The following is a 26,694-nucleotide window of genomic DNA, read 5'->3' on the forward strand; positions in this document are numbered from 1 at the left end:
TGTTACATTGTGATAGATGACAAGTCAAATTAAACTGGTCGAATTACACATTCCAATTTAAATTTATTATCAATAAAAAATTACACTTTACTAACTCAGATACGTGGACATTTATTGGATGGTTAAAAATGGAGAAATACCATTGTTCAATCAATCTAATTTTTAGGCAGTTAGAAACGTTGGATTATTTCACAATTTAGTTAATTAATTTTAACTCTTTCCTTATCTTTTTGTGTGTGTGTGTGTGTGTGTGTGTGTGTGTGTGTTTTCGGTTAGCTTGTTAGTACACACAACACCGTCAGTCCACACTCCATTGTTAGCCACCCCCACTAGGGAATCAATACCATGACCTCAAGTGTTGAAACGAGATATCTTCTCTCAGTCTACCACTTGAGATATGGATTAGGGTGTTCAATTAATTTTAACTTGGTTAATGCATGCCATGTAAACAATTACTGACTTCCTGCAGATCAACGTCATTGGCTGCCTAAGTATCAAATAACTCCTCTCTATTTAAAGAGATGCGATCGAGTGGAGAAGACCAGCACCAAAAGAGAAAAATAATATGGCTTCAAAACCAGGCCCTTTCACGGAATGGCCATGGCACAAGCTTGGTAGCTTCAAGGTAATCCCGTTTTGCCATCTATTTTCCACAGCATTATCCTCCAATGTGCATTTAGACAGGCTTAAAAGTTTAGTAATCCGTTTTTCTTTTCTTTTCTTCTTCTTCTTCTTCTTCTTTTTCCTTCTTTTGTGGGGCATCGATGTTCATTCTTTTTTTATGGTGCGAATGAAGTACGTTATTTTGGCACCGTTTGTGGGATGTAGCTTCTATACGTATTGCATGGGAAAAGTAGAGATGGATTTGCTGAACATGATGAGCATCCCATTACTGCTGGTGTGGAGGTGGCTTCACAACCAGATATGGATTAGCTTGGCTCGCTTCCAAACCGCCAGGAGCAAGCACAGGATACTCCACAGGAGTATTGAATTTGATCAGGTGGACAGAGAATGCAACTGGTGAGCTCTCTCTCTCTCTCTCTCTCTCTCTCTCTCGTATGGGAACAGAATCCTCTACAACACCTGCTCTCTGTGCGGGGAACAGATTGGCCACTCCCTTTGCCACCAGCCCTGTGGCTGGTGGTCGGTGCTCTGTGGGCTCACCATGATGTGTGTGTTTCATCCACTCTGCTCATCCATTTTTACAGATCATTTTAGCAAAAATGAGAGGGATATAAATCTCATTAGTACCACACTACATGAAAACAACAGTGATTGGATATCCACCATTAAGATCCTCTTAAGGCCCACTATACTGTTTATTTGACATCCAATTTGTTGATTAGGTCATACAGGCCCAGTTGAAGGAAAAAAAAAACAAAAATCACCTTGATCCAAAACTTTTATAACCCCCAAAATGTTTTAAACGGTTGACGTTTATTCAACACTGTTTCCTGTAATATGGTCTACTTGAGATTGGGATATACCTCATGTTTTGTCTCGCACCGTAAAATAATCTGTAAAAATAGATAGGCGGCATGGATGAAACACATACAGCGTACCGACCACCAGCGGCTGGTGTACGGGGAGTAGCCAATCCGTTTCCATCTCTGTGCGCCTACCATGGACGCGGATTTCCTGCGAAAGCCTTTCGCAGGAAGTTCCTGCGCAAGGATGCTGGGTGGGACCCGCTGAGATGTCTGTGTAAAATTCAACCCGTCCATACGTTCTGAGAGCTCATTTTAGGACGTGAGACCAAACAATAGTTTTATATAACACTCATTTGGGCCACACGAGAGGAAACATTGGGTATTCAGTGAGAACCGTTGATTCATTCTTTTGGCCATAAAAGTTCTATATCATGCTATATTTTTGCTGTTTTCACTTCATCCCATTTCGAATGACATTATAAACGGTTTGGATAGCGTATAAACATTAAGATGGAGTCCATGAAGGTTTCAACGGTGGGAATTTCTTTCCCCAATTTTTCCTCTGGTGTGACCCACTTGAGTCTTGTATCCACCTAATTTTTGGTCCCCCATATTAAAATGAGCTTTCAAAACTGGTGGACGGAATGAATTTCTATCATAAATTGCATTGGGCCCCACCCAGCATACTTGCGCAGTAACTTCGTCTGACATCCACCAACCGAGTCGGGATCCTCTGTTATCAGGTCAACAGAGGATTCCTGTTACCCTAATGGTTGGGCGTCTGAAGCTGTTTTATATATTTTTTTGTTTTTTTAGTGAGTGGTGACGTAGACCAATGAGAATTTGGGTATCAGGAATTATCGGTTGACCTGATAACAGAGGATCCGGACTCCCACCTACCGTTCTCTGTCTGACATCCACTCCCTCAGTCGGGTGCGCTTCTCAGTACAAGGGCCTGGAAAAAAGGAAGACGATTGGCTGGTGTACCACACATCACCTATATAGCTGATGTAGGTACGTGTCGTGCGGAGACGAGCACTTACGCTCCTCCAGCTCCAGTTGTACGAACGGTTTAAAGGACATCAAACTTACATGGGCCCATAGTGATGTATTTATTATATCTACACCGTTTATTTATTTTCAGAGATCATTTTAGAGCATTAACAAAAAAATAATCACATCCAAATATCATATGGACCACACCACAAATAGTAGCAGTGACAATGATTTTCACCATTAAAAAATTTGTAGGGCCCACCATATTCATAAGATCACAAAGACATGAATGGAAAGAAAAAACAAATTTCTTATTAATCCAAAACTTCTGTAACCCGAATAGGGTTTCAATGGTAGAAGTTCAAGACTGAGTGGAGTCACCTCGTGTCAACACCTGAGGTCTTGGTGTCAATCCCCAGTGAGGGTGGCTAATCAGAGAGTGTGTGTGCTAACATGGGTGTGTACTAACAACTAACAAGCTAACTTTAAAAAATTAATAATAATAATAAATAAATAAATGATGATAGAAGTTCAATACCCCATTGCTTTTTTTAGTGTGGTCCACTTGATAGTTAGATCCGTCTTATTTTTCGTCTCAAGCCTTAAAGACGATCTTGCCAAATGGATAGATGGTTTGGATATAACACATATCTCATGATCAGACCCACAGAACTTGCTGACATCAATATAGCAGTTGTATAAACTGTGTGAGGTACACCAGCCTATTTGCTTTCGGGAAAAAAATCTAGATAGACAAGTAAGGTGGGCCACAACACATGGAACAGTAGGGATGGGAAGACAACTAAGGGCCTGTTTAGCTGGGCGGATTAGAAGGGATTGGATGGTATTGGAAGGGATTGGAAGTTAAATCCAGGGATTGGCAGATACAGCAATCCCATGGATCTTAAGACAATCCACTGGCAACACCATCATTACCTTTAAATCCCATCCAATCCACCCTAATCCGTTCAAATTTGCCCGAGATGTGTTTGGTTTGAGGGATTGGAAGGGATGGGAAGGTTTAATCCCGGGATTGGCTGGGTGTGCCAAACGGACTAGATATAGCAATCCCGGGATATAGCAATCCCATGGATCTTAAGACAATCCACTGACATCACCATCATTACCTTGAAATCCATGCCATCCACCCTAATACCATTCAATCCCTTCCAATCCACCTGGCCAAACGGACCCTAAGGTTGGCGCGTGCTTGCGCCTCTGCACATGGAAATGGATTGGCTACGTACTCCCCCTCAAACCAGCCAATGGCTGGTGGTCGGTGCCATGTGACCCCCACCATGATGTATATGTTTCATCCGTCCATCTATTTTTAGAGATCAGTTTACAGTATGAGTTCAAAATGAGTTATATTGAAATCTCAAGTGCACCACGTGACTGACAGGAAACAGTGTTGAATGAGGGTCGACCATGAAAAACATTTTGGGGGCCTTAAAAGTTTTGGATCAATCTGATCTTTGTTTTTTCTCTTCATCTGGGCCTGTATGACCTAATCAACAGATTGGATGTCAAATAAATAGTATAGTGGGCCTTAGGAGGATTTTAATGGTGAATATCCAATCATTATTGTTTTAATGTGGTGTGGTCGAGGTGAGATTTATATCCCTCTCATTTTTAGGATCAAGCCATAAAACTATCTGTAAAAATTGATGAACGGAATGAATGAAACACATATATCATGGTGGGGCCACAGAGCACCGACCATCAGCCAGTGAGCTGGTGGTGGGAGGAGTTGCCAATCCGTTTCCTCTGCACATTCGAACTCGACAGTCCATATCATATTGCAGACATCTTGAAAATATTGCAACAATTGGATAGATGGTTAATATTGCAACCACTGGATGGTGCTAACCATCGCAAATATGGATGCCCAAGATCTTTCGTGAGAACAGTTCTAATGAGCCATCTCAAGCATCCAATCAGTGGGACCTATCTTTGATTGGTTATGATTTTATAGAACCATCATAGTTATGCGATGCAAACCATCTGATCTAAATCGTCAAAAGATGGATGGTCCAAGTAAAAACGACATATATGGAGAAAAAATTACCACAGCAAACCCCACCTTTTATCCAGCGTCTTTTACGAGGAATCTAAAACTTACCTTCCTAAGTTAGTCCTTGCACGTACGGACAAAGCATTTGAGGATGAAAGTATCCTGCTTATGCTGCCTCACACTACGGTTATAATCCGTAGCTAATGTCTACAGAAATGAAAAATCACTTTGAAAAGTAGGGGTATTTTCATCCTCAAATGCTCTGTCCGTATGTGCAAGGTCTAAGTTGGGAAGGTAAGTTTTGGATCCTTCGTAAAAGACACTGGATAAAAGGTATGGTTTACAGTGGTAATTTCCTCCATGCATGGATGCATAGTTTTGATACTCGGTTTGGCGTGAAAATTTCAAGGTGGCCCAAGGCGAGTTAGATTGATCAAATGGAAGGTACAGATGGATGGTATTATCTGCCTTCAGGTCCAAATGCAACTGCATTGCATGGGAAGGCTTCGGTGCACTCAGTGCAACAGAGCATTTTTCCTTTATGTTGTACTTACGGACGCCTCATATGTTTGAGAAATGAATGGCAGGGATGATCAGATACTCTTGAGTGGCATTGTTCTATACTTGGCTAGAATGGTCGTCCCTGGAACTACAAACTTGCCTTTATGGAGAACTGACGGTGTGGTTTTCATAATACTCCTTCACGTGGGTCCGGTGGAGTTCCTGTATTACTGGGCACACAGAGCATTGCACCATCATTTTCTGTACTCTCGCTACCACTCCCACCACCATTCCTCTGTCGTCACCGAGCCCATCACAGGTAAGAAATTCTTCATTTTCCATTGATTTTTCTTTGGGTGCGTTTGGATGCACCCTAAATCTCAAGAAGAATGGATTTTTATTTTTTATCTCAAACGCATGCAACGTGGGTACTCGATGATAGCAAAAGTGGGCAGCTGATAGCAGGAGTACGAAACTGGGGTCACTGGTGGTGCACCTCTTGTATATTCAATTTTAAAAAGAATATAGCTAGCTGAAATGACTGCAATATTTTTAACTTTTATTGTAATTTTCATTACACACACAGTTACCAAAAGCTGCAATACATAAATAGCTGAAATTAAAACCAACTCTACTTTCTTTGCTCTTTTTTCTCAACTAAACCGTAACTGAAAGACTCCTTCAACAACGGTACAAATTCAAACTCAGTGGGCAACCACTTGCTTATTATTAGGACTGACTTGTTCCAACAAGTTTACCATTTCAACACTCGAACCCATGAAGTCAAACGTTGAAACGCAGTCTGTCTACCGATGTCTACCTAAATCACCTATACGTGGGAGCTACATGGGACCCACTGTGATATATATGTGAAATCTAAACCGTGCATCTGGTGAGCCCAGCCATGGTAGGCCAAGATTCCAAACATCATCTCGATCTGTAACTCAGATGGAAATCAAGGTGGGTGATGCCTACCATCGAAACTCACAGATGAAGTATCCATAGGTGGTGAAATCCCACTATGGCGTGAGTGTGTGGGTGGGTGTGTGTGCGTGTGTAAAAAAAAAAAAAAAAAGAAAAAGAAAAAAAAGTATGGTTTTCACCATGTTTTGCATATACCATCCAAACCATTCATCAAGTTAGAACCAAAAAATCACTAGATCCAAAAAAACTCAGGTCAAGTGAGAGATGAGCCCTGAGAATTCTCCCGGAGCATTCCAGATCATCAAGTCATAGTTTTTAGCACTAAATAGTTCATATGGATGTACAATCAATGGATCTGAACCATTCATCTGGTGGGACCAACGGTTGATGGTATATGATACAAATCTTAACCTGGATGTAGTGGAGGATAATTTTACATGGACATTGCGGTGGCCTCCATAGAGCTTTCATGTTGCAGGAACTCCCTTGTAATAGGTGTTGCCATAAACTCTTCACCCAAGAACAGTGGAGAGAGGCAAAGGGACTGTAGTCGTCCAAGGCACTTGTTTTACGCACTGAGTAAAATATGCAAGTCTATATGGCCCACCATATTTTAATTATAAAATTTGCCTTGTTCATTAAGCTTTGTAGTCAATGTTAGGTCATGGGTGAAAAATTAGCTATATATATATATAAGCCACACCATATGAAGCAGTAAGCACGGGATGCTAACTATAGGTTTTTGTTCGGACCATGACGTTTCTTTCATGAGACTAGTTAACCAGGTTTAAATACAAATGTCGGTCAGGCAAACACTCAGCTAGGTCCCGCTGCTATGTGAAGTTAGCAGTCACTTTCACGCACGATCTCCGCATTATGGTGCCGCATGAAGAAAAAGAGGAGAAGGTGCATTAAAAGACAAAGGAAGTGGGCCTATTTTAAATTATTCACTATACTGTAAAATCTCATACCGTTTCATGCCAAACAGCTATAATTTCATGTAGAATTTACTTTCTTAGCCTCTTTTAGCTAATGTCATGAAAATCAATTGTCTAGGCAAAAATGTCCAAATCTACAGGCCTTATATACAGTAGGAATAAATAGATTACGAAATTTAGAATAAAATGCCAGCGCATTTGGGATACACACACACACACCAGCAGAGTTATGAAATCATCTAGCAAAATGTATGATTTCACAAGTGCAAACTCAGACATGTACAGGATATCCGAGCCCTGTATTAGATAGGATCCACTCAATAAACTATTGGGTTAATTAAAAGATGGGGCTGGGCAAATATGATGATGTGCATCCCGTTTGCACTGTTCCCTACAGTGTAGTTCACTTGAGTTTTGGATTGACCAGATTTTGGGCTCACATTCAAACATCATCTGGTGCCACCAACATGGACAAACTAGATGTCACACACACCATAGTGGCCTCCACGAAAGTTTCAATGATGGGAATTTAATACCACTATTTCTTGTGGAGTGGCCCACTTGAATTTTGGATCTCCCTCTTGTGTAGGCTCATGCCCTAAAATGTGCCGGAAAAACATATGGATGCAGTGGATATGGCCCAAACATCACAGCAGCCCATAGGGCTTACATGGAATTTCCCCTGTTACAACCAAGTCTATACGTCTCTCTTTTTTTTTTCTTTTTTTTCTTTTTTTTTCTTTTTAAAAAAAAAAAAAAAAAAAAAAAAAAAAAAAAAAAAAAAACTCACACACACACACCCCCACACACTCACGCCATAGTAGGCTTTCACCACCTATGGATACTCGAATCCTTGACAGGGTGTTGAAACTCTCGAGAGTCTACCACCCGAGCAAGAGCAAGGATCCAAGTCTAACAGTGTCTTGGAAGGTTTAAAGTTGATAAAAAAAAAAAAAAAAAAAAAAACATAACTGAATAGCCCCAAAAATATTCAAATGGTGAAAATTTTCTTCTCAGTGTAATTTTTATGTTTTGCTTCATTCATCATATGGGTCAGCTTTTCAAACAGTCGGAATTGCTATAAAACTATCCCCATCCAATTGTTAAATCATTTAGGCTGGATCTTTACTCTTGCTCCGGTGGTAGCTAGGTGGTAGCTATACTCTCAGGAGTTTCAACACTGGGTCAAGGGTTCGGGTATCCATTGGTGGTGAAATCTCATTAAAGTGTGAGTGTGTGGGGGTGTGGGCGCTTGTAAAAAAATAAATAATAATAATAATCATTTAGGCCTTTTATTTTTAGTGCATGCTTTCAAAATATTTACAATGAAACACCTCAGGTTTGTAAATATGGAGAAAAAATTGTCTGGCTAACCTTGACTAACACTCAAAGACAAAATTATACCATTAAGATGTCTAAATGTTGGATTTGACCCCATCCACTTTTATACCCTATTGGGAGGGAGTGGGTATGCAGAAGGTTAATTTGATGAAGCCCAGCTTTATGTATGTGTGTGATCAACACCGTCCATCCATTTTTCCATCTCATTTTAGGCCATGAGCTCAAAAATGAGTTAGATCTGAATCATAGGAACCTAGGTCTCAAAAGTAGGCAATCTCGGAACCTTAAATGAGCCTGACTAGTATGAGTTAGATCTGAATCATAGGAACCCAGGTCTCAAAAGTAGGCAATCTCGGAACCTTAAATGAGCCTGACTAGTATGTTTCACTTGTGTACTGGATCTGCCTCATTTTTGAGATCATGCCCTAAAATGATCTATCAAAACAGATGGACAGCGTGGATTATTCATGAATGCCAGGGTGGGCCCCATCTAGCTTCCCACTCCAGGACACTGACAGCCCATCTCTTTGTGACAATTACAAGGCGACATTTGGATGGCTTGTTGCCCTCATCGCAGGTGGGGTCCACAATGATGTTTGTGAGAAATCCACACTGTCCATCTATTTTGCCAGTTCATTTTAAGTCATGAGACTAAAAGTTAGCCGGATCTGACATTCAAGTGGGCCACGCAGATGAAAATAATAAAAAGAGGTTGCCTATCATTTAAACCTTTTTGAGCTCCAAGGTGATGTTTATATGCAATCTAACGGTTCATAAGGTCATCCCAACTGAAATGAACCGAAGAAAAAAAAATAAAAATTGCAGATCCAAAGCTTCTATTTTATATCATGTGGCCATTGAAGCTTTGGATATGCCTAATTTTTTGAGGTCGTGCCTTACAATCATCTAGCAAGATGTATGGATGACGTGGACTTTTCACAAACACCTTGGTAGCCCAGGACATCTTATCTCTGTCAAGGAGCAGATTAGGTGCGACCCAGCCTCACCCAACAGGGTGAAGCCCTAACAGTCCCCCACCTTGATGCGTATATTGTATATCCATGCGGTCCATCCATCCGTTTCTCCCCCTCATTCTAGAGCATGAGCTCAAAATATAAGCAGATCTATATTTCAGGAGGGCCACACCATAGGAAACAGTGCTGATTGAACGCCCACCATTAAAACCTACCTAGGGCCCATCATAATGTTCGTTTGCAAACTAATATGTTGATAAGGTCATATGAACAAGCTTTTAATGGTCAATCACCACTCTTTCTTGTATTTTGGTCCACTAAACACTTGGATCTGCTTCATGTTTGGCACTATGGCATGAAATGAAACGTAGAACAGGATAGACCGCATGGGTATATATATATATATATATATGGGAAAAGTTACTATGCACTCGGCCTCACGAGACCGTCTCATGAGATTGAGTTGTGTGGGCCTCACCGTGATGCGTTTCGAATATCTACCCCATCAGTAAGATGCACCATTCCATCGTGGGCCTAGGTCAAAAGTCAAGTCAATCCGTGACTTTTGTGGGCCACACCACATACAAAAGTGGGGAGGGGCCATGTACCATTAAAACATTCATAATCATTTTTTGGACCTACCGAGATATGGTTTGTAAATCCAGCACATCCATTCTGTGCGTCCCACTTGGATGAGGGTTCAGACCAAGTTTCAGCAGCATTAAAAACTCAGGTGAGCCCCACCAAGTGCTTTTATATGTTTGTGGCTTGTCTTCACATGATTTTAGATGGTATGGCCCACCTAAGTTCCATATACGGTTTATTTTTGGGATATCCCATAATTTAGAGGGGACCCATCAAATGCACGGTGTTGATGGTCGACACACATCACGGTGGGGCCCACACAGCTCTACCTCACGGAAGGTTATCGCGAGGTGGAGCGCAAAGTGCCTTTTCCAGATATATATATACACACACACACCAAGGTCGGCCTTATGTTCAGGTCGCACGGTGTTGTGTGTGGCCGGGGCCAAATCTATTCCACTCCTCCCTACCGCGATTTCATGCTGACGTGAGCATTTGAATGTCCTAACCACCGCTGTCCTTGTTGTAGGTGGTGTCCACTGTTATTTTCGTAAGAAATCTATCCTCTCCGTTTGTTTTGTTAGCTCACGATAAGACATAAGAGACAAAAAAATAAGGCGTATCCAAAATATTAATTGGGCCACATGACCGTAAACAGTAGAAAGGAGTTATATATCATTCAAACTGTGTGGGCTCCACCGTGATATTTATATACAATTGAAATCGTTCACGAAGCTATTCAATTATTCATAAGGTCATTCCCAGTAGGATGAAGTAGAAAAACAAAAATATTAGCCTAATACAAAGCTTATGTGTCCCACGAATAGGCATACGGTCCCCACTCTTTTCTATTAATTATGAGGCCCACTTGAGCTTTGGATCTGCCTCATTTTTAGGTTCATACTCTAAAATGATCTGAAAAAACATATGGACTGGGTGGATTTCTCATAAACACCATGGTGGGACCTTCCGCCACGGGACACTGAACAACATGTAACAAAACTGGATATCATGTCAGATGTATGGATCCATCTAACGGTGGAAAACTTAAGTGGTTTGCTTTAAATAATTTAAAAGCATGTAATTTTGAAAAAAAAAAAAGCCTAGACCGCAAGTCGTTATAAGAAAATATAAACAATAAAATAAATAAATAAAATAAAAATAAAAATAAAAACCCTTTTTTATATTGTTTTCTCCTCAAATATGAGTCCAGGACATGAAAATGTAGTACTGATAGAGACACCTGGGACGAAAGTACCTCTTTTTTTTTTTTTTTTTTTTAAATTAAAAAAAATGGAGTTTGGACATTAAAGTCAGTTAAAAGGTGGCATTGTATCATAAGATGTCCCACAAAAATATGTGGCTAATATTCAGCTGATGAACGCGTACGGACTGAGAAAAATAAAGCTTAGTTAAGGGAAGAGAAACAGTCACAAAAAGAACACGTAATAAAACAGAAGGATCTAGAAAGCAGTAGAATATAGAGAATGACTCCTCAATTACCATAGCCATTGGAGTAATGATAGAAATATCTAGAAGAATAAGTTGTGCAAAAGAAATCTATAAATAGCATATGAAATCAATAAAGTAAGGGGTCTCACACCAATCAAATCAAATATATCAATTTACTTTATCTCAGTTATCTTAGGAGTAGCAGTGATTTTTAGTTCTTAGTTATAATTCAAATCTATGATCATACGCTGGACTTAATTCTCATCTAATATCAAGTAGTTCTTTCAAGAGACGCATTCTTGCAGTTACTCTTAATGACTAATTGTGAATTTTTCCTTTTATTTGATTGTACTAGTATTTTGAACTTTTTCCTTTTATTTAATTACACTAATATTTTGAATAGTATTTTCTCGTGAAAGTCAAAGCACCATCTTCAGATGAAGAAATTTTTTTTTATGTGAGTGATCGAGTAAGCGACCAATCTTTTCAAAATATAGTCATATACGTTGATATTGGACATATCTCCTTATTTTGGCACTTGGGGGTCGAAAGATGTGTGGTTTGTATTGAGCCGCTATATTGATTATGGCATACACTCTACCGCACACACACATGATAGAAAACAAATTGACACAACCAATAGAACTCAAAACTACTCAACTGTCATGAATCTTCATTGTAAATCGGTTGTGCAAAAAGTGGAGTGCCAATAGATTTTTGCACGACCGGTGAAACTCAGCCACTTGGTGGTTGGAAATATTTATTTGACACTGGTCGTGCCAGATCTGAACAGAATGCCAACACATGTGATTGATAAATTAAAAACCATATGATAGGGGTTCACCAGGTGCATGATTTTATCACGGAGGTTAAGATCCATGTAGACTAAGGTCCTATGAAATAAAATGGGTTTACTAAGGTTCCATGAAATAAAATATGTGAAACTTTTGAAAGAGGATGTGCGATACATTAATCAGGCCAAGTGACCGCTCAGTACCGATTTGGCATTGTCCAAATGGTTGAAACGGTGGGATTCACAATGAATACCCCGTGGAATAAAAGTTCAGTCAGAAGATAAAAAGTCCAGTCATTGGGTTGTCATAGGCCAATTTTTTTAATGAAAGGGCTCCCATTCAACGTGTGTGTGTGTGTGAAATGGTACCATGAGGCCGGCTTCATTGGAACTTCCCATGAGTTCAAGCTGTGTGGGCCCTACCATGATGTGCGTCGAACATCTACCGATCAGTCAGATGCACCATTCCATGGTGGGCCGCGGGCTTAAAAATCAATTCAATCTATGACTTGGGTGGGGTTACTCTCCCATTAAAGCATTCATAATAATTTATTAGGCCCAACAAGATATGGTTCATAAATCTAAACCATCCATTGTGTGTTCCACTTGGATGAGGGGTCGGACCAAGTTTCAGCCGCATCCAAAACTCAAGTAGGGCCCCAACATGCATTTTTATAAGTTTTAGGCATGTCTTCACATGATTTTAGATAGTATGGTCCACCCGAGTTCCATATATGGCTGATTTTTGGGATATCCTATAGCCTAAAGGTGACCATCAAATGCATCATGTTGGGGCCCACACAGCTCGACCTCATGGGAAGTTCCCGTGAGGTCGACCTCATAGTACCATTTCCATATATATATATATATATATGGAAAAGGTTCTATGTGGTTGAGCCATGGGAACTTTTCATGAGGTCGAGCTGTGTGGGCCCCACCGTGATGTATGTCGAACATCAACACCATGCATTTGATGGGTCCCTTTTAAATTATGGGATATCTCAAAAAGCAGCCATATACGGAACTCAAGTGGGCCATACCATCTAAAATCATGTGAAGACATGCTTAAAATATATAAAAGCACTTGGTGGGGCCCACATGAAATTTGGATGCATCTGAAACTTGGTCTGACCCCTCATCCAAGTGGGACACACATAATGGATGGGATGGATTTGTGAACCACATCTCGGTAGGCCCAACAAATGATTATGAATGTTTTAATGGAGGGTAACACCTCTCAACTTTTGTATGTGGTGTGGCCCACACAAGTCACAGATTGACTTGATTTTTAAACCCTAGGCCCGCCATAGAATGGTGCATCTGACTGATAGGGTAGATGTTTGACATGCATCGTGGTGGGGCCACACAACTCAACCTGATGGGAAGCTCCCATGAGCTCACATAAAACCTTTTCCCTACACACACATATGTACATATGTACATGCATATATGTGCGTGTGTGTGGGAACTTCCCATGAGGTAGATCTGTATGGACCCCACGTGATGTGTCGAACATCAACATCATCCATTTGATGGGTCCCTTTTAAATTATGGGATATTCTAAAAATAAACTGGATGCGAAACTCAAGTGGGCCATAACATCTAAAATCATGTGAAGATATGCTTAAAACATATAAAATCACTTGGTGGGGCCCACCTAAAATTTAGATGCTTTGAAACTTGGTCTGACCCCTCATCCAAGTGGGACACACATAATAGATGGGCTGAATTTTTGAAACACATCTTGGTGGGCCCAAAAAATGATTTTGAATATTTTAATTGGAGGATAACCCCTCTCAACTTTTCTATGTGGTGTGGCCCACACAAGTCATAGATTGACTTGATTTTTAAGCCCGAGGTCCACCATGGAATGGTGCATCTGACTGTAAATGTTCAACACGCATCACGGTGGGGCCACACAGCTTGACCTCATTGGAAGTTGCCATGAGGTGGACCGCATAGAACCATTTCCCTCCACACACGCACATATAATGTATAACGTATGTGCGTGTATGAGTGCTCTGTGGGCATGGCAGCACGCACGAGATATGCACTTCTAATTAAGTCCCCGATCAAACTTTGGATGGAACCCTAGGCCCAAAGCAAAAAAACTAATAATAATAAAAATGCTGAACCATGATTCATGTGTGCCGCACCAAGAGAACGTTATTTTTTATAAGACCAGCTGTGGTGATTATATGAAATCCACACAAATCATTAGATGGCACGCTAAAATAAGCGTGGAGAAAAAAAAAAAAAAAGACCTACCGGTGATATAGGTGGGCGCCTCACCTACAATGTAGAAGGTAGGTGTTGCCTTGTACACTGTATCAAATCGCATCATCCACTTAAATTATAAATGTAGATGCCTAAAATTGAACCACTTACCTAATAATGGTCTGAGTGGATGTTTAAAATTCTTAATGACGGCCCCACTGATCTGGACCACTCGTCTACGATGAGGGACCAACTGCATGCTTATCCTGCAGCAGGTGAGCGTTGAAAAATCTGTGGGCCTACCATGATATATGTGTTCTATCCATACCATTCTTTCACTTTGCTAATGTAATTTAGGACATGAGCCCCCAAAAAGGAACATATCTAGATCTCAGGTGCACCACACCACAAGAAATGGTTATGATTCCACACCAATCGTTGAAAACATTGCGGGGGACATAAAAATGTATTGAATCAAGCTGATATTTGTGTTTTGCCTTCAGCCTAGTCTTTCTCATCTAATCAACAAGTTTGATGGAAAATAACTATCCTAATGTACTCTAGGAAAATTTTAATGGTGGGCATTCAATCATCACCGTTTTCTATGGTAGGGTCCACCTGAGATTTCAATATGCTCCAATTTTTGAATCATGCCCTAATATGAGTTGGAAAAATGGATTGATGGCATGAATGAAAACACGTATATCATGGTGGGCCCACAGCTTTTCCAGCACCCAGGTAGTGGCAACGTCAGCGTCCAATCCATTCCTTATGCTAAATCAGCGTGTATACGTCCATTGGGTGGTTTAACTGGGGCCGGATCCCATCATGTATCCACTCTCACCATCAGGTAATTGGCCCAATTTTAGGAGTATAGCTGAAAAAATCAGCGACCTTGCAATTAAAAATAGCGAACAGGGCTACTCTTTTTTTTTTTTTTTTTTGGGTTAGCTTATTAGTTCACACTCATGTCAGTACACACTCCACGTTAGCCACCCCCGCTGGGGATCCATACCAAGACCTCGAGTGTTGAAACGAGGTATCTCCACTCAGTCTGCCAGTTGAGCTATGGATCTGGGTGTCGAACAGGGTGACCCTACCCTCCAAACTGTTTCTTTTGTTTTGGCCCGTCTGAATTAAGGATGTGTTTGAGTTTTGGGCCCAAGCATCCAGTGGTTCATGTAGATTTCATATAATCATCATAGTAAGCCTTGTAAAAAAATAAAAATTAACAGTTCATTTAAATATCTCAACTGTTTTTTTTTTTTTGGGCCCTGAGTCAAGACTCAGCTTAATTTTTTGTCCCAAAGCCTAACACGTGATGGCACAATTAGCAGTGGGAGTGCATTTCATATGTACATCACAATGGGCCTATAAAAACTATGGGTGCAGGTTTTATCGAGCGTAAGGACTGAGGATGTAGTCCCTGCATTGGGAATTATTATATAGGGTTGTACATCGAGCCGAGTCGAGTCGAGCTAGGTGAAGCCTCGGCTTGACTCGTCTATGCTATACTTGAGTTCGAGCTCGAGCTCGAGCTTGCCCTCGAGCTCAATATTGAAGCTTGGCTTGTTTGCCAAAACTTCTGAGTCGAGCTAGTGGTTCGGGTCGAGTTGAGCTTTTTTTTTTTTTTTTTTTTTGAGTTAGCTTGTTAATACACACCCATGTCAGTACACATACTCTATGTTAGCGACCCCAACTAGGGATCGATACCAAGACCTCAAGTATTTTGAGTCTAGTCGAGTTTGTTCATATGCCAACCTGCGCCCAACCTGCGCCCAACCCAACCCAACCCAACCCAACCCAACCCAAACCCACACCCAACTCAACCCGGTGCCCAACCTAGCCCCCACCCCGACCCAAACCCGACTCAATCCAGTGCGGTCGGGTAGGGTTTTTTAGTAAAAACTTCTAAGTTTTAACTATTATTATTATTATTATTTTATTTTTAAAGTTAAAAATATCATATATATTTAATATTAATATAATATATATAATATATAATATTAAAATATATTATTTGAGCCGAGTCCGAGTTGAAATGCACTATGGTCGAACTCGGCTTGAACTCAACTTGAGCTTTAGAAAACAAGCTTGACTCGCCCCGAGTCTGCCTTTCAAGCTGAGTCAATCCGAGCTGACTCGTGCCATTTTGGAAGATCCTAGTGATTGGACGTTTGGGCCCTATATATATATATATATATAGAGAGAGAGAGAGAGAGAGAGAGAGAGAGAGAGAGAGAGAGAGAGAGAGAGAGAGAGATGCTGACCTGGCAACAGGTTTTCACGTAAATTTTGTAAGAACTTTTGACGAGCGGGGGCATCCATAAAGATGAAGACCCTCTAGACATGGGTGCCAAACCAAACAGCTTTTAGTTATTCCGAACCGAGGACTGCTACCTAGAGATTTCTTTTTTTTTGATTGACTTGTTAGTACAAACCCATGCCAGTACACGCACTCCATGTTAGCCATCCCCGCTAGGGATTGATAACAAGACCTCAAGTGTTGAAACGAGGTATCTCCACTCAGTCTGCCAGTTGAGCTATGTATCTGGGTGTTGCTACCTAGAGATTTCAGTGCCAAACGAAACAGTTTTATTTATTGCGAACTGAGGACTGCTACTGGAGATTTCACCCTGGTAAATAGGTTGGGAGCAAGAAGCTGATTTGGGGCTGATTATACGGATACACTTTCAGATGGAAGGATAGCAGCTGCGTAGCAACTCTCAGTGGCATCTCATCATTGAAAGCGTCAGCTTGTAACAGAGATTGTTACCATATCAGCGATGCAGCAGCAGAACCCTGTGAAGTTGTATGGATGCTGCATCGACGGAGATGAGAGGATTTTGGTTTACGAGTATTTTGAAAACAAGAGCCTTGATTATGCACTATTCGGTGCCAAACGTGTGGCTATTTCTGTAAAACCATATCTTGAGCAATGACCAAACTGATGAATGCGATGGCCGCTCGTAAGAGTAAAAATTAAAAATAAAAAAATAGAAAAAAAAAAAAAAGGGTTTGGAGGTTTTCACTTTCGTATAGCCCACTAGATTTTTAAATCAAACTAAAAAAATTAGCCTTGAATGTTTCATGAGGTGCCTTGTCTAGTAGACCATCTGAATTTTGGTCCATCCAGGCCCAAGCAGAGCTTAGGCTTACATTAGAAAATGCAGGCTGAGCTTGTTGGACAGAGCTCAGCCCGGCCCTTGCCCTGTCCATTGGCACCCCTACGCAAAAGGTAAGACCTATTGTAGATGAGGCATAACTCCAAAATCAGCTTTGATTAAATGATAAATACATCTGATTTGTTGGATTGGGAACATAGACTAATAGTCACAGATTTTCTATTTGCACACGTGTAAACAAAATTTTGGTAGAATCACATGTGCGAACAATAAATTATACGTGGACAGTCCAATTAATCAATATGGACCATCCAATAGGTTGAGCCCACACTTCCTGGACCACCATGTGAAAATCACATTAATTGGATGATCCGCATGCATGCAGGCAATAGTTGGCCTTGTTTCCTATGACCACTCGTTGTCCTGGATGCGATGGTTAGGATCATCTGACCAAAGTACTCTTTCCTTGGAATTATACAGAAATTCATAATTCAATCATAATCCATTTTTATTTTCCTTTTGCTCCTCCTGCAGCTGTGATTCATCCGTTTGCAGAAATGGTTTTGTACTTCATGCTCTTCACAATCCCTCAGCTGACCGCGGCACTTATGGGGACGGCTTCCATCTCAGCCATCGCTGGGTATTTCACGTACATTGATTTCATGAACAACATGGGCCATTGCAACTTCGAGCTGGTCCCCAAGTTACTCTTCTCGATGTGTCCACCTCTCAAGTACCTCATGTACACGCCCTCGTAAGTCTCCTCTCATTCATTAATATTGGATCATGAACCTTAGACACTGTTTGGTAATATGGTTTGATGAGGCTCACAATCACATGCTGCATGTGGGCGCATGGTTCGGTGGTCTAGACTGTTAATCAGATGGGGATGCAACAATCTCTCGCATTCAAAGATCCAACCATTGGATCAGTAGCCTAGGTTGAAAATCGGTAGCCTAGGTTGAAAACACACATATAGATATATATATATATATAACTAATGATTTTCCCAAACAGGTATCATTCGCTTCACCACACGCAATTCCGGACCAACTACTGCCTCTTCATGCCTTTCTATGACTATATATATGGCACCATGGACAAATCGTCAGATGCACTCTATGAAGCTTCACTCAAAGGAACGAAGGAGGCTCCACATGTGGTCCATCTCACCCATCCAACTACCCTCTATTCCATTTACCATCTACGGCTAGGAATTGCTTCGCTGGCTTCTAAACCATATGCTTTCCAACTGTACTATTCATGGATGCTGTGGCCCATTTCATCGGGGTTCATGTTGCTGACGTGGATATTTGGTTCCACCTTTACGGTTGAATGGAACAGGTTGCATGAGCTAACAATGCAAACATGGGCAATTCCAAGATACAGTTTCCAAGTAAGAGGACACATGGGCATTTTACATGAGGAATAATTATCAGAGAGGTGACTTGGCATCAAACATGCCAACGCCACGCACACGTGTTTGGTCTTAGCCATCTATCAGGAGACATATAGATGGTTCATGAAAATTTGACCACATCTTTATTCAGTTAACATGTGGCCCACATGGTTTGAGTTTTGGGCCAGCCACACACATGGATGACCCCACCAAATCAATGGCCTGGATTCAACACATTTGCGTGGATCATGTCTTCAATCCTCCTCATGGGGATCTCAATAGCTTCTCTCATATACCATATATTTGTGTATGTTAGATAGACTTCCTTTTAATAGTTCTTATAACGAGGTTTCCTACAATACATCCCGACGTACTGCTATTTTTACGGTGATATGAATGTTGGATCGTAGTAATGTTTCAATATCCAAACCACTTCTGGATAGGAGATGCTCCAAAATTCTGAGATCAAAATATTTCAACCATTTGATCATTTTACTCTTTTCTTTTTCAAATTTGGACAGTCTCCTAATTAAATTATTGCTTTGTTTGGTACCGATACATCTTCCAATGTCCTCTCTCTCTCTCTCTCTCTTTCTCTCTCTCTCTCTCTTCTCTCTTTGATATTATCAATCCACTAATCGTACATATGATTTGGGCCATGTAAGCAATGAATAAAACAGCTACAATCCCAACATAAAAATCTCTCTCTCTGATATCATCCATCCACGAATCATACATATGCTTTGGGCCATGTGAGCACTGAATCCAACGGCTACAATCCCAACATAAAAAGTAGCACGACATCAGGATGTATTTGTGGAAAAGTTGTTTTCCTAATTAATAGGTGTATGATATTATCTTCATGTGCAGTATTTATTATCATGTCAAAGAGATATAATCAATAGCTTGATTGAGAAGGCCATACTAGAGGCGGAAGAGGCAGGGGTTAAAGTCATCAGCTTAGGTCTTCTAAATCAGGCAAGATTATGCAAACTGTTTACATTTTGAAATGTGGTCATCCTTTCATTTGCCTGTAATCTGACACAAAGTTTTCATCTTTAAAGAGGGAAAAATAAAAAAATAAAAAAATCCATTAGGGATCTCTCATCTTCTCCCTACACAGTGCACACATCAGAAACTGTGTTTCAAAATGACATGTTTAATTATAACCTTAATCCCACTTGATGAGAAATGGCCCAATTTAATTATGTAATTATACAATTGCGTTGTGTTTAGATGCATTAATGAAATGACATTCGAGAACTAGTTATTGGAAATGACTAAGTTGCTACCCTCAAACGTTAATCATCATATGTATCCTTCAAACTGTTGTTGAATTACTAAAGTGCACATCTGAGTTTCAACTGAGGAAGTGCCATTTATATAGAAATAGCATTTCTACGTCTGATTTTGTGAATTTATTTAAAATGAATTTTGATCTCTTTCATTTCTGCTTTTCTATTTCCTTACCGGCCCATATTTAAAAAAAATAATAATAATAATTTTTAAGAATTTGATGGAAAGGAGAACAACTCATCTATCCACGAATTGCCCCACATATAGTCATATGTGCCGCCATCTTCTAGTGTCTCACCTCTGCCATCATCCATCTTCAAGACCCGTCATCAGAGGTCTGATCTTCCCTAATCGAGCTGGTTTAGGATACTTGAGAGAGATTTAGCAGCTCTCTCCATCTTTTTTCCTTTTGATTCTTGGTTTGGTGGGCCTGATTTTCCTTTTTTGCTAACACGCCCACCCAGGCTATGTACAGTTACAACTCCATGAATATAAGTCTTTTGAAAAAAAAAAAACAGCACCCCATTTTTTTATTTCTAAACTCCATATATATATGTATATATATATATATATATATATATATATATATATATATATATATGAAAAGACTTTACAATAGAGAGCACTTTGGGCTGTCTCTCATAAAAAAAAAAAAAAAAAAAAAAAAAAGGACCAAAAGGAGCCTATCATGAGGAAAAGAAAAACAAACAAACTAAAGCTAAACTGAACAGGACAACCTAACCCAGAACCACCAAAACTAAAGGCCCCTAGTAGCCCCTATTGCCCTCTCGGGCAAAGCCTAATGAGCCCAACCCTCCTCTATCGAGCAGGGCTAGGCCCCAAATACGATGAGGAAACTCGGAGGCCTGCGTGAACGTGGAAAGGGACTGCTGAAAGCTCCCCAATTTGGCCAAACCGTCCGCCGTGGCATTCCCTTCCTTAAAATATGGCAGAAGGAAAACAAACCTCTGCCCCTGATTTTCTGAATTTGGGACAACCAATAGCCCTAGTGTGCAGCCCCCTAAATCTTGCCATTTAATAAGTCTACAACCATTTTGGAATCAGATTCCACCTGAACCTTACTCAGCCCCCTCTTTAGACACATGACCAAACTGTCCCAAATTGCTCTAAGTTCCGCAATGTTGTTGGATCCCAGCCCGTAGCTAATGGCGAAAGCGAACATAAGCTTGCCTTTCTCCCCTCTACAGACCCCCTCCACCTCCCACCAACCCCGGATTGCCCTTGGACAACCCGTCTACATTCAATTTGCACCAGCCCACAACTGGTGGGAGCTACTTCATAATCGAAGTTACCATCTTTTGCGGAGGAGGAGCGACAATCCCCAGGGCCTTGAACGTGATCTCATTGACCAGAGATCTGTTGGTGGTTTTTGGAAGCCCCAGACTAAGCATTTTAAACCACCGGGTAATCCTAAAAATCGTTTTGGAGGGGAGGACCTTTGAACCATCAAATCTCGCTTCATTTCTAGTTTTCCAAATCTCCCATAGGATGATAATAGGAGTCAGGCCATGCGGGAGAGTTGAATTACCCAAAGGAGATGAGGCTGTCCACCAGGCCATTAATATGTCTTCCACTGACTGGTTGTCCAAGATTGTGATACCAAAAATTGATCTGAAGTGGTGCCACACTACTTTTGCTAGGGAGCCCGCAATGAAGAGGTGCGGCAATGTCTCCTCAGTTGGACTATGACTCCCACTTGCCCTGCAGCATTCACACTTCGAAACCATATAAACTCCCCTGGATTGAATTCTGACATCAGTCGGGCTGGCGCCTTGTAAAACCCTCCAAGAAAAGCAGGAGATCTTAAGGGGAAGCATAGAGTGCCAGACCCATACTGCCCAACTTCTCCTCTGCCCACTTGAACGGCTGGCCTGCCCCCCTGATTTGACAGAGGAGCCTGAAGATTCCAATGGCCAGAAATAGGAATCTGGGTCCTCTGAGTTGCAGAAACCACCTTGGAAAATAAAGTCGATGACCTCCCAAGGAAGAAATGAGAAGACAGAGGAGGGGGAAAGAGGACCATTTGGGCCAAGATGTATTTTATATTGTTTCGACATAATATTTTATCCTAAAAGTGGACTGAAAGTAACAAAAATGTTATTTAAATTTTAAACATTATCTAAATAGCTTCAAGGAATGAAAATCTCTCTAAAAAAAGCTAGCTTGAGATGAAAGTCACTCAAACATCAGACTCTTTATGTAGGGCCAACGATGGTGGCCCACTATTTATAGGGTCATGGTACTCCAAAATGAAATATGATGATCCATGTAAAATGTACTTAAAATTTAAGATAAGGGTTTCATCATGGATTAAATGAAAATTGATAGTGGAGATTCGCTTGGCATGAATGTTACTTGCATCATGGAATGATTTTCGAAAATTTTATGTTTTTCAGCCATATTATCAGGAGAAATCTCAATGACAATAAGATATTAGAATGTTTATTATAAAATATTTCAAAGATTTTAGAAGTGTAGGTATAAATTTACTTATTTTAATTTTAAAATAAATTTGTGATAAACTTGTGATAATTTCAAGATAAGATTGCGAAATTTTAAAAATTTACGAGAATTTGAGTATCTTGTGATTTTATTGGAACAATATCATTTAATCAAAGTTTGGCGATTACATCACCAGATTTAACAAAATCTCAACGACACTTGTCACGCCGGTCATGGACAACATAGTGTTACGGCACAACAAGTCAACCACTTCAGTGACATGGTGTCGAGTCTACCATAAGTTTCGGTGGCTAAGAGCTTTGATTTTGACCCATGGGAAAATGTTCATATGGTGCATTGTAGAGATGGCCTATGTGGACCCACTATGATGTGTGCATCAAATAGACCCCATCCATGAGATGCAGCATTTCAATGTTCAGCAATGAGGCGAAAAATCAACCTAATAGAAAACTCAGTTGGGCCACACCACAGGGAATAGGCAGAGGAAGACACCTAACCAATTAAACCTTCCAAACTTATTTTGTGGGAACCACCCAAAAGTCTGACCTATTTTGTGTATATGCCATCCACTCCGTTCACTAGATTCTCCACCCAAGGGTGAAGGAACACACCAAAATTAGGTTATTACTCAGGTGAGCCATACTACCCAAGGTGAAGGAACACACCAAGAATCAGGTTATTTCTTAGGTGAGCCATACTAAGTGAATATAGAGGTTTTAGGCACGACTTTTCACTTTTCCCTTTAATGTGATGTAGCCCATCCTGGCTGAATTTTGGGCTCTCTTGAGGAGATAAACACGATGGCCCATGGAACAGGATTGGGACCCACATATAAATAATTAAAGTGTACCATATTACCCATGTGTTGCATGCACTTTTCATCTTTGTGAATTTCTGCCACATCCCGTAAGTATAACTACAGTTACAACTTGAGACCAAATTTCAGGGGGAGGAGTTGAACGGATATGGGGAACTTTATCTCACAAAGCACCCAAAACTCAATATTAGAATTGTGGATGGAACTTCGTTGGCAGTTGCTATCGTGCTTTATAGCATTCCCAAAGGAACAGAACGGGTCCTGCTGAGAGGAATCCTTTCCAAGACAGGCTATGCAATTGCACTAACCTTATGCCAAAGGGGTGTCAAGGTAAATATGATTAACCCACACTTTGACTTGTTGGTTTTCTCTCCTAAATCCCGTTTGGTAGACACCTAAAACTGAGTTCATTTCATTTTATTTAACCATGATTGTGTATAAAGAGTTCTTGATCTAGTAATACTTAATTATTATTAACTAAAATGGCATGAACTTGTTATGCATTAGCTATCAGATCTCTAATACATAATTTATGTTAACTAAAATATTTTGGGCATCTACCAAACAGGGCCCAAGTGAATTGATTAGGCATATATGATTTAAATGTCACTTCTTTTCATTGTTTTAATTTAATGAGAAAACACCAAAATAGGCTTCCTTTGGGAAATAAGTTCTAATAGGGGACCCCAAAATCCCTTCAATTTATAGAAGGCATGCTTTTTAGTTGGAAAAGAAAAGAAAATTTTTCCTATGTAGGTAATCAAAGGCCAAGACCGCGGCCATGACTTGAAGAGCCATGTTGCCAAGCCCCTAGCCATGGGGCTCGAGCCATGTGTCCAAGCCCCTAGTGATGGGGACGACCTGGATTTCTATTTTTGCTGATTAGAGGTTTCATGAGAACAGATAATTACCGTCTGTAGTGATGAATATGAGAAGCTGAAATTACGCCTGCCAGCCAAGAATAGGTGTTGCTTGCTCCACACCAACGTTTATAATACAGCTGAGGTAGATTTTTCTGTCTTTTCATTATTTTTTTCCCTCATGCAAAAACTAAGAAGTGAGAATATAATGTGGTGAAAAACACGTTTTGATAGCTGCATGTGTGAACTCAGGCATGGTTAGTAGGAGATGGATTGAAAGATCAAGAACAAAGAATGGCTCCCAGAGGCACTCATTTCATTCCCTTCTCCCAATTTCCTCCTAAGAGACTGCGAAGGGACTGTGTTTACCACACCAATCCTGCAATGGTCATTCCTCCGGCTCTCGAGAACATGCATGCTTGTGAGGTTAGTCCACAACTTCCCATGTAACCTTGTTATTGTTAGGGGTGGCAACTGGATAGGCGACCCAGACTGAGACTTGGGCCCAAAACTTGGCCCGAGGGCCAGGTCAGAGCCTGAGATCTAGGCCTGGTGCCTGATGAATGGCCCCGTCCAATGATTAAGTGGGGCACTGTTATAATGGTTTAAAGATACTTGTTAATTGTTCCCATTTGACATAATTAATGTGTAGTTTAAAGACAAACCTTGTAATCCGGGGCGACGTTTCATTGATCCAAATTTCTTATACCATGGTTAAAAGACTCGGTGGCTTGACCAACTTGTCGGACCCTGAATTGAGTCATGAATTGCCCAAGTCGAAGTAGAGTGAGGGGTGACTCATGGTATTGAATTGGATCGGGCCCAACTGAATCCTGAGTCAACTTGGAAAATTGTATCAGACTCATACGAGTCTTGAAACCATGGTTTATACGTTGTAAATATTATGGATGGAGGATATTTCAAGACGAAAACATTTTAAACCTTTGATTACTATACATGTACCGTGCCCATGGGGCCAAGGCCATTCAAGCCCAATTAGGTCCAGGGCTTAAAGGATTAAAGCCGGACTAGGGTTCACCCCTAGTTATTGTTTTGGATGTGCTTTTGAGTAATAGGATCATATGAAACATCATTAGCTTTTCCTCATTTCCTCTTGATTAAAACGAATACTTGCAATTGGATTCCTTGTGCAATCAAATGCACCAATGTTCATTTACAAGAGAGGGATAACACTTTTTTTTGGGGTGTGTGCACATGTGATAGAACTGGCTGCCGAGGCGGGTGATGAGTGCGTGCCGCGTGGCTGGAATAGTGCATGCATTGGAAGGATGGGACACACACGAGTGCGGCCATGAAATTCTCAATGTTGAAAAGGTATGGGATGCGGCTCTTCGGCACGGATTCCTTCCATTGGTGCATAAGTGATTTAGATGTGTCTGAAAGATGGGAGAAGGCCTCTTAGATACTTAATTATCTCTAAGTACTTATGCTACGTTTAAACATGAGAATATTATAGACCTATACTATCATATGTTATGTGTGTTTTATTGTTTCTTTGCTTCAACAAACTGTCGCAAGTCTGCTTGCGTCCTTAGCTTATGGTTTGAAAACTTTGCAGTATTAAGGCCAGTTTATCATACGACATGTCTCTTAAGTTTTTTCCTTTTTGTTTTTTTTTTTTTTTTTAAAAACACCTCCAATCCCACAGTATTGCAGGCCCTTGCAGCAGATAGAGCTAAGTATTAAGGCCTGTTTATCATACAAACATGTCTCCAAGATTTCAAAAATAAAAATAAAAAACACTCCAATCAGACAGTAATGCAGGCCCGCTTGTGGTGAATCCACCACGTACATGGTGCTTGCTTGTAGAAGACGAAAAAAGCTCAAATCATTGCTGGATGGCTGAGCTATTGAATTTTTACTAGCAGGCTAAAGCAATTGGTATCAGAGAGGAAATTCCTATATCAAGAGGCATCAAAGTTTAGTATTTCATGTCAGATGATCCGAAACCTAAATTGTGATTACCTGACATTGTTTAGTGTCTGTTTGATTGCAATAATTAGACTGATTAAACATGAAATTTCATGATATTTGGTGCAAACAAACGCCTGCTGAAAAGGGATAAAAAAAACATTTCTAATGAATTACTTCCTAGCTACAATCCATCAGAACAGCACAACTATATTAATAGTGTAGCTGAATAATCAGATTGATCCACTGGTAATGTAGACCCCAGCTTAAAGTACAAAAGCATGGCTCTGAAAAACTTTTTATAACCCATTTTTACAATTCCAATAATGGGGATCACATAATAATTCGACCAGCAAGTACAAGGTCGGACTAACCTGATGGATGAATTACTGCGCCCAACAAAATTTAATACAATCATCATGTGGACCAAATAATGGAAATAGTTTGATGGATTAGAAAACTTTGGCCAAAATGATTTTCAGAATGGTACATTTGTTTTGCGAATTGTGGCCAACCTGACCAGTCGGCCAACCTGCAGATTCTAGGGCATCAATATAGTTGTGCCATTCCATTGGATGGTTTGGATCTCCAACCTATAGTTCCATGACGGCAGATA

The 26,694-nt window shown here is 40.5% G+C and overlaps 1 protein-coding gene across 1 annotated transcript; it reads left to right on the plus strand.

Annotated features, from left to right (window-relative positions):
* Nucleotides 1-556: 556 nt before the first annotated feature.
* On the plus strand, nucleotides 557-25,638 carry LOC131227730 (very-long-chain aldehyde decarbonylase GL1-4-like). Its single transcript, XM_058223538.1, has 10 exons — nucleotides 557-625; nucleotides 797-1,020; nucleotides 5,028-5,260; nucleotides 17,825-18,044; nucleotides 18,308-18,686; nucleotides 19,560-19,667; nucleotides 23,416-23,616; nucleotides 24,190-24,291; nucleotides 24,399-24,572; nucleotides 25,371-25,638. Exons 1-10 carry the CDS (start codon nucleotides 566-568, stop codon nucleotides 25,530-25,532), a joined length of 1,863 nt encoding a protein of 620 aa, XP_058079521.1. The 5' UTR covers nucleotides 557-565; the 3' UTR covers nucleotides 25,533-25,638.
* Nucleotides 25,639-26,694: the final 1,056 nt, after the last annotated feature.

Source organism: Magnolia sinica, chromosome 15 (assembly GCF_029962835.1).
Source record: "Magnolia sinica isolate HGM2019 chromosome 15, MsV1, whole genome shotgun sequence".
NCBI classification, from domain to species: Eukaryota; Viridiplantae; Streptophyta; class Magnoliopsida; order Magnoliales; family Magnoliaceae; genus Magnolia; species Magnolia sinica.